The following is a 9,647-nucleotide window of genomic DNA, read 5'->3' as shown; positions in this document are numbered from 1 at the left end:
CAGTCTCTTCATTACCACAACCAGGACCACAGTTGTTCATTATAGCACCTACCACAGCTCCCGTGAAACGGGATGAAACTGTAGTGCAATTTTAGCTTTGAGGAAAGAGTTGTGGAATGTTCTAGAATGGCCTTCCCCCAAAGGATGCTATCCACCTATGTCAAGAGTCTTTCTGGAGAGTCTAGTTCTTCAGTGGCCTTTAAACACCCCGCCTTCTTAGGAGAGGATGGTTAGGTGAAGCCACTACTCATCTGCCCATCCGTGCATGTAACCATTTTTTATGTAGTTTCAGCAGTCTCTAAACCTTAGCAGAATGTGTGTATCTGAATAGTGTTGCTACAGGAAGCCCATAGGACATTTCCACAAGCCTGTGTGTCCAGCCTCAGGAATGCTGCCTGTATAAAATGTATCACATAGCACGTTGTTCATGAGCACAGTCATCAGACGCTTCACCTCCAACATAAGATTACCTCATGTCTTGTGTAGGTTGCCTAACTTAGTTGATGATTTGCACACGTGTGCACGCACAACCGCAGACATGCTATATGACGCAGCTCATCATGTTCGCTGATGAACACAGTCAATAGAATCTTTCCCTCTGGTGCAAAGCCTATCACAGACCTTGCAGCCTCCTGAGGTCTACGAGTTATGTAAAAATAGAGCCTCATAATTATATAGACACATCCAAGAAGTTCTTCATAATTTTAAAATCACTTTGGCTTTTAAAAAGAAATTCGATGAGCAATGACTCTGTAACAATAGATTTTGAAACTTATTATTTAAGAAAAAATACCAAGAGAACTGTTTGAACAAATTACGTTTAGGAGAACCTAGCTTCTTGCACCCTGTTCAGTCTGGCCACTAACTTCCCTAGGGTTGAGGAGGAAAGGGAACTAGAGATCACTGAGCCGATCAGCCAGAAGATAAGTATTTATTATTTGTAAAGAAGCCTGTGGGCCAGAGAACTGAAAGAATCCAGTTCTAAGGTAACCCGACTGCCACGCTTGCTAGCCCCTTTATATGTTGTCGCTGCCCCTCATGGAGAAGCAGTGATCCTCCTGTGCCTCCTAGTCTCTTATTAAAAGTCAACTTAACCTTAAAAGACGAGCTTCCAGAAGCTTTCCTCACATAAGTGTTCCAGCCTTCTGAACTGTTGGCCACACATATGCATATATGAAGGATCGTTTACACTTTCGAAGACACATGGACAAGAATCTTGATTATCTTGCTTGACAAATGGGCAGCTTGATTGGGAAAATCGAAAGTGGGGATGCTGGGACAAAGCATGGGTGTAGTTGGAGTTGGGCTTGTAGAGGGCTGTGCCCTGTGCATCAAGTTCTTACAGGGATTTTACGAGACCCAATCCATACCCAATCCACAACCCTCCTCAGGGCTTTTAACAACCTTAGTTCTTTGAATAAAGAAAAGTGCCAAATGGCTTTTTCTTTTCTTTTCTTTTTCTTTAGTAAATAAGTTAGCTTAAAGATTGATGGAAGAAAATAGAGTTCTCCTTTTTTTTTCTTTTTTTGTGGGGTGGGGGAGAGAAAGAAAGAAAACAGTAGAAGATAACACATCAATCTACGGTTTGGCAGTGACAGCTGAGCATACTTAGCTGAGATTGAAAACAATTATCTATCAATCAAGCCATCTTCGATTCAAAATTCGCCTAAACAAATATTTACCACGTATAATGAATCTCAGTGTTTCTGCGGGGTCTGGTCTGCCTATGCGTCTTCTAAACGAACAAATCTCAGTTATTGCTGGGTTTTGCCAAGCTAATTCTTTTAAACCCCACTTTAGGCATGTCCCTAACGTAAAATATGGTGTTTAACCCATGTGTCTCAGGATCCTTGGGAAGGAGCCCCATGAAGGGAAAGCCAAGATGGCCAAGAGACTAAAATTCTGTCTCTCAGTGACCACTAAAGCCAAAGTAATGGAAGAAGCCAAGCACTAGCGATAAAGTTGCTTTGCATTTGATTGGGAAATCTGTCCCTTCTCAAATTTGGGTGTTTTGATGTGGGTCCTCCACAGCAGCTGCACAGTACCCTTGTAATCAGGTGAAGATGTGTCACACCAGCCCCTGGCCCAAGATGTGTGCTGCTACCATCATGGCATTGGGGCAATGGCTTTACCACACCTGTGACTCTCTTTCCCCATTTATACATTTGGTACAATCAATACAGCATTCATGTCATAAGTGTGCTGGTGTATTTTCTATGCATCCCCAAAGCAAAAAAAAAAAAATCACTCAGCAAATGTCTTCTCAGATATGTCAGTGCCAAGTCTGGGTTAACAGGTTTGTTGGGTCTTGAAGCATCCCTATTGAATCTCCACTTAGGCTTGATCAGGAGGGGCATTCATCCTTTCTGCTGACTCTTGTTAAAAGTGTTCCCTTTACCAACCGCCATGGGCATGCTACTTGAGCTTTCTGTCTCCTTGGTTCTGTCTCTGGCTTTCTCAGTCTTTGTCTTTCTGTTTTGCTTCTGTCGCCTTGAGGTACCTCTGTGCATCTTCATCCTACAAGACGGGAGTCACTTTTCTTTGTCTATTAGCATATGGTTTATGTGTCCCTCCCCTAGTAAGCCTTAGGAGGTGGGAGATGGTACTCAAAGAGGACAGGAAGGCAGGACTTGTAGGTCTAGAGAGGAAATTGGGAAAACCAGTCTTAGAAACCTCTTAAATAGGTTCAGGAACCTCAGCCGTGCTCAGAGCCATGTAGGAAATAAGTTCTGTTACAGGATAGGTGCTTCTGTTTCTAATCAAAACTAGAGTAGCAGGGAGGAGGGTCAAATGTAGCCCAGGACCAGATCTGGGTGCCCCAGTCTCTGAGATTTGCTCTTTTGTCGTTCCTTAGTTTCTTTTGATCTTATTACAGGTTTCTCTGTTCTTCGCTCTTATCTACACCTGTCAGATTTATACTCTGGTGAAAGGTGCTAATCCAGTTTAATGCAGTATTTCTCCGGGGGATTTGGGTCATGATAAGGTTCAAACGAGTTCCTTCAGATTTTAGGACATGGCGAAGAAGTTGGCAGAATATCGGCCCTATTTGGCCCTTAAGTATCCTAATGTGAGGTCCTAAACCAACGTGGGAGGGTTCCCATACACGTCTGGCCTTCCTTCTTTCTCCCACTGTTTGACGCTAAGCCCTTGGGTTGCAAGACCCTTCTGTTTAGTAAATGTTCACTCTGATGAAATGCCTGGGAAAGAAACCCAAAGTGACTTAGGCCACCATCACTACCTAGATGCTATGGGTCACCCAGAAGAGGATTCTTGGATTCACTAAGACTCAGGAGCAGAGTTGGAACTTTTACTATCCAGTTCTGGGTTTTTGTACTTTGTTTAGCGAACATAACATAGTGAAGTAAATGCACCTCTATTGGGACACAGGGCCCAACACTTTAGATTGTGGGTGATCAAACATGGAGACGTAGTTACGGTGGAACAGTTGTTAAAGTGCAAAATGCATCAACTCACGTCAACTCATGAATAGCAAATGAGCCAGATGGAGGGCCCTCCCCCCAGGATGCCAGGAGAGATAGCCCAAGGAGACAGAGATAGGCACATACACACAGTGCCAGGGGCAGGGCATATCTCATTGTAAATATAGAGTCTTTGAAGTAATCTATATTGTCTACAACAAGTTCAATTAGAAATGCCACAGTAGTAGCCAACATCAAAATGGAGGCAGGAGGGAATTTAAGGTGATTGGTCATTGTTTCACAGGTGGGAAAAATCAAGAAAATTATGTGTAAGAGAGAGTTGCCATTTACATCCAAACTGCATCCTTTATTAGCAATCTGTTCTCATCATTTCTACAAAAGTAAATGACTTTTCTACAATCAAATTCAGATGCTGCCCACTTTCTTGGTTGTCTCCAGGAAATTACACACACACACACACACACACACACACACACACACACACACACACACACACACACACACATAATTTAAGCCAGAGTAGAGAAAGCCAATAATTTCCACCACTGCCCTAGTCAGCTGTGATGGTGGCTACAAACAAGTCAGTTTTCCTGTCTGTAAATGGAGGTGGTGATAGTTCTTTTCACACCCGGATCTTGGGGGAAATTATGAGATGGAGGGGACAGGAAAGGTAGTGCTTACCACATAAAAAGAGCCCAATAAATAGTCAATATTTTGAGGTGAAAATCTGTATCTTTTTGTTAGCTCTCAGCTGTCCGGGTGTCAGCGACCACTGGGAAATGGAAGCCCAAGATACCTTTCCTTAAGTGGCTTTGAGTGGCAGCCATGAGGAGTAGAAGCTTATCAAGATCGGGAGCTGAGGTCCAGGAAAAGCTCCACCCTCTAGAAGGTAGACGGTGGTCAGGGCCTACGTGTATAGACCCACTGCTCATGAGCATGACCCAGAGGATGAAAGTGTCCCTAGGTATGGGATTACATGTACAATTTGTCAGAAAGATGTTTCATTAGGTCCTCAGGTCAGAAAGGTCAATGTTTACCTTGTAGGATGTGTGTGTGTTTGTGTGTGTGTGTGTGTGTGTGTGTGTGTGTGTGTGTGTGTGTGTCTTATCTCTCTCGCTTTCTCTCTCTTTCTCTATGTATACAGAGTAGGGAGAGGGAGAGGGAAAGGGAGGGGGAGGGGGAGAGGGAGGGGGAGAGGGAGGGGGACAGGGAGAGGGAGGGGAGAGGGAGGGGGAGGGGGAGAGGGAAGGGGAGAGGCAGAGGCAGAGGCAGAGGGAGAGGGAGAGGCAGAGGGAGAGGCAGAGGCAGAGGCAGAGGGAGAGGGAGAGGGAGGGGGAGAGGGAGAGGCAGAGGCAGAGGCAGAGGGAGAGGGAGAGGGAGAGGGAGAGGGAGAGGCAGAGGCAGAGGCAGAGGCAGAGGCAGAGGGAGAGGCAGAGGCAGAGGCAGAGGGAGAGGGAGAGGGAGAGGCAGAGGCAGAGGGAGAGGGAGAGGGAGAGGGAGAGGGAGAGGGAGAGGCAGAGGCAGAGGCAGAGGCAGAGGCAGAGGGAGAGGGAGAGGGAGAGGGAGAGGGAGAGGCAGAGGCAGAGGGAGAGGGAGAGAACTGGGTCAAGGAATTTACTTGAGGTTTGGTTGGAAATGGTCTCTCAAGTCATTTTTGTTCTGTTGTGTCCCATCTTAATTTTTCTTCGTTTAGTCACCAAGGGAAAAGCCAAGCCCTTTGACTATGGCTGACCCTCCCTGGCTGGAGTGCCCCTCCTGGAGCATCAGTAGCCTGCTTGCCCTCAGTGGTTCTATGCTTGGACACTGCCATCCTCCCGCACAGGACAGCTTAGAAGCATCCTTTCTCTCATTCCTGTACCTATTTTGAAAACTGGCGGCATCCTGTTTCCGACTCACATCCAGAGGCGTCAGAGCAGTTTTCGGTCCTCCATGAAGACTTCCTCACATTCTAAGGAGGAGGCCTAGAGAGAGGATATTTTATCTCTTGGGGGAAGCAGGGAAGGGATAGTCAGTGCTGAGCCACTCATGGGGGAGGGATCCAGTTCCAAAGGTCAGTGCTGGCCATGGAGACTGGTGCCACTGTATGCCAGACACTTCCTCGTCCTTGCTACTGCCCGATGAGCAATGGTCTCCTCTTCCTCCTAATTGTAGCGCTGTCTGCTTGCACTACTGACTTCTAAAACTCTGTTAACCAGTAATCCTTCAGGGCCAGCAAGGGCACCTCCACCACCCCAGGAATATCTAATTAGCAAATCAAGATCCAGCCTCCCCATGAAAGAAGTCAGATCCATTATCGATGGTGTCTTCAATTAGGACAATTAGGTGTCCCAAGACCAAGCTAAGCTGACCCTTGAAATGCCTTCTTCCCAAAACCCTGGCCAGATTAAGCACTGGTTTCATACCCCAACCAAGCCCTCCAGCCCCCAGGCTTCCCTCACAGTCAGCCCAAATCACGAGGAGGAATTCAGCTAGCAGCTGGACGGAAGAGTGAAATTCTTCAGGTTTGGTCATGCCTGACTTGAGTTCCCTGTTTTGTGTTTCTTTTTTTTGGGGGGGGGGTGGAAAAAATAAATGAGCTGTCCCCAAGCATGGCTGTGCTTTAGTTAGTATTTATCAAGCTCACTTTGGCAGTAAATCTGGCATTTATCAGACACTGAGAACGCCCCAGGGGCTGGGATCTCACCCCTTCCCTGCCTGCGTTCGCTCCTCACTTCCCATCAGTTATGCTTTAACTGCGTAAAAATTGGCAACAAAAATTCATCTACCGTTGTAGTTAAAGGGATCTCTCACCACTGGGGGCTCAGCAACCCCTCCTATTCCATTTTACAAACGAGGCCGGTGACCATATTAGGGTTGGTTGCTTTTGACAAACCTCCTCCCTTTTGTATGGCCAAGCACGTCACATGCAGTGAGCATGGTGCAGAGAAACCTCGTGACCTGAGGTAGATGAAGGTCTATTCAAATGCACTTAAAAGAACAGTAATTACCCCTGGTTACTCATGACGCACTATCCCAAATTCTAGAGCGTTTTGGGAGGGGGCATTTTAGGTCTGGTATAGTTTGAATTTCCCTTTAATACAAGCTTCAGAAGTGTACCCTCGCCCCCCACTGGCAGAGAGGCGACGGCCCTCCCCTTTCCTGCTTAAACAAGTTGCTTAGGAGACCTGGGGAGCATCTCTCCCCACTGAAACTTGTGTCAGGCTGTTGCAAAAACAGTCTGTCTTTATATTTCTAGTGCCAAACACGGTGGGTGTTATCTCTAATTCTGATTAGCATCTATTGGCCACGTTCTCGAAGCATCCTCTGTGGAAATGCTTCCAATAGGCATCTCCGAGCTCTTACAGGCAGTGTGTGTCCGAGCTCCAGGGAGCCGATGGTCAGAGGGGCGCTTTAAAGCACAACTTTTATTAAGATTCACATGGCACAATTGAACAAGTCTCGTGAAAAACAAAGATAGATACCATACATAATCACTTGCCGGGGCTCTCCCTGCTTGTTCATGGTTAAGTACGCCTCCTCTGACTCCACTGAGGAAACATCACGAGATGGCCACTGCCACTGAGGATCTACTCTTAAGCCCCACATCACAGCAGCCCCACAGCAGCCTCTAAGTGAATATAAACAGCATGGAAATCAGATGCCTACAAGCTGGGTTCCCCTGTCTCTTCCTCCTGAATCCACAGCCTTAGAAAAAGCCCCAAGTGTGAGGTTTGTTCTGTGAACCCCCTCCTTTGCCTGGCCTGGCTGGTCAGTGCCTGGCTGTTGCGAGCGCCGACCTTACACCCGATCCACAGTCTACTTGGAATCAAGTCCTTTATGGTCGTGTAATACTTTTGTCTTCTTCTTCTTCTTCTTCTTCTTCTTCTTCTTCTTCTTCTTCTTCTTCTTCTTCTTCTTCTTCTTCTTCTTCTTCTTCTTCTTCTTCTTCCTCCTCCTCCTCCTCCTCCTCCTCCTCCTCTTCCTCCTCCTCCTCTTCCTCCTCCTCTTCTTCCTCCTCCTCTTCTTCTTCTTCCTCTTCTTCTCCTCCTCCTTCTTTTTTGTAGACATTTTTCTAAATCACATATAAGACTTTGCCTTTGAAACAGACATTTTGATCCTATTTCGATTTTTTTTTGAGGAATCAGTACCAAAATTGTTGGGTGCTCTGATGACATCCAGGGAGATGTCAAAGAGATTGCTCACTTCCTACAAACCGGCAGCTCAGAGATCTACGAGATTTCAATTCCTTCAGCTTCTTTTGCCAGCTGTTATTTATGTTTTAAACTACACAAAACAACTGAGACTACACGTCACAGTGATTGGTTATAAAGATGACGTCTCCTTTATTACAGCTTGGTGCAGCTCCTTCATGATCTGTGGTATACATTTCTAAGTGCTGTTGTATAGAATAAAACTTTTTTTTATATTGTATATACTCAAACTTTGTGTAAATGGAAATCAGAATATGACTAGGTTTTTCAATTCTTTATAATGTAAAATTATTTACAATAATTTGAGACAGCATTCCAAAGCCTTAGTTTGACCATTTTCCCACAAGGATAGGCCTTTCAATTGCTTTTTTAAAAAATTAAAATGTTTGCTGCAGACATGAGTCACTTAATACCCTTCTCCACGCTCCCCTGTGAACATGTATTTGCCCACATGTAAGGCAAAATTTCACAAAGGATTTTTTGAGTCACGGGCTAGTTACCATTTCTTTTTACTTTTGTTTGACTCATAATTTCCACTAATTGATAAAATTGTGCCAACGTCTTTAAATCTTGATCCAAGAGTAGATCTCTAATATGACTAAATCACTATTACTTACTAGATATAAGGATATTGAGATGACTCTCCTTTGGATAAATAAAAATGATTTAAAAAAACAAACCCATTGGATTAGTTATCTTGTCTGATGCTATGACAAAAATACCTCCACAAAAGAAATGTAGGGCTTGCTTGTGGCTCACAGCTCAGACTGTGGCCCATCGTGGTTGGGAGTCATGGTACCATAAACTTGAGGCAGTTGGTCATACGGCATCCATAGTCAAGAAACAGTGATTAATGCCTGCGTGCAGCCTGTCTTCTTCTATTTATACAGTACAGAATCCCAACCTAGCGGAAGGGATTGGACCGCCTATGATGGACAGGTCTTCCCATCCCACCCAATTTAATCATGATGATCCCCAATGCTTATGTCAGAAGGCCACCGCCCAGATGACTCTAGATCTCTTCAAGTGGGCAGTTGAGATCACCCATCACATTCAGAGAAGAGACAAGGTAGCATGGTGTCTTCTGGAACCAGCACCTTGCGTGATCATCTCCTCCCTAAGGTCTTACCCTTGAAATAGTTCCAAGTCTTTCCAACTAACCCTTTTCCCTCTCCATGCTCAGAGGTTTTCTCCAATATGCCCAAAGCTCTTTTGAGGTGATGTAGACGCAAAGGAAGCAGGTTGTACAGGAGATGATGTAGCAATGCCCTTTCTCCTCTGCCTATTGGGTTGGGATCATCTGAGAGCTGTGTTTCCCCATTCCTTGGCATTTCCTCTAAGAATTGAGCCCACGATAGTAGTAGGTATATAAAACACCACGTATTAGTAACTCTCTCTTCCCTAGCTCAATTCTCTAATTCTCTGCAGAGACTGTCTGTATTTCTCAGAGTAATATATGTACTTGAATCAGTCTCTGGGTTGCCTTTGGAGGAACCTAAATCATGATGGGTTTTCTCCTGAGCATAGGAGCATTGTGTTCACTTTGAGCAAGAACAAGATGTTGCTAAACACAAATGATACTTTTCTCCATTCTGTGTAAGACATGGGGATCGTCTCTATGTGTTAAACGGACCACATCTGGCTGCTTTTGCACTATGATTTGACCAGGAAACTGTTCTAATAGCATAATAGTGTGCTGTATATTACTAAGCTTTCAGATAAAAAGTCCAGATAGCCTTACATGATATTTCTGCAGTATATACACAAATATTGTATGAATATATAATATACACATACATACAGAGAGAAGGTTCCCCCATGGCTTTATATACCATTTTTGCATTTGGAGTTTGGGGAACTTGTGTGAATGAATCACGAACACAAAAGAATGTCAAGCTTGCAGTTGCATAGGCAAGAAAGTTCAGAATGAAGCAGCACGGTCTGCCTCATAAGGCAATGTTCGCCTGTTGGAAGATGAAGGCTGGCACAGACATTATCATACCATCCCTGGGCTGAG

At 45.0% G+C, this 9,647-nt stretch overlaps 1 protein-coding gene across 1 annotated transcript in view; it reads left to right on the top strand.

Moving 5' to 3' along the window:
• The first annotated feature begins 3,013 nt into the window (after positions 1–3,013).
• The window catches only part of LOC103694298 (uncharacterized), a 22,471-nt gene continuing 15,837 nt past the window's right edge, over positions 3,014–9,647 (top strand). The window contains exon 1 of the mRNA XM_063278885.1: positions 3,014–3,067. Within this exon, the coding sequence (XP_063134955.1) occupies positions 3,014–3,067 (54 nt within the window). The remainder of the gene's footprint in view (positions 3,068–9,647) is intronic.

This window comes from Rattus norvegicus, chromosome 19, assembly GCF_036323735.1.
Source record: "Rattus norvegicus strain BN/NHsdMcwi chromosome 19, GRCr8, whole genome shotgun sequence".
Lineage (NCBI taxonomy): Eukaryota > Metazoa > Chordata > Mammalia > Rodentia > Muridae > Rattus > Rattus norvegicus.
Note: the sequence above shows the minus strand (reverse complement) of the source record. Positions and strands in the feature narration are given on the sequence as shown.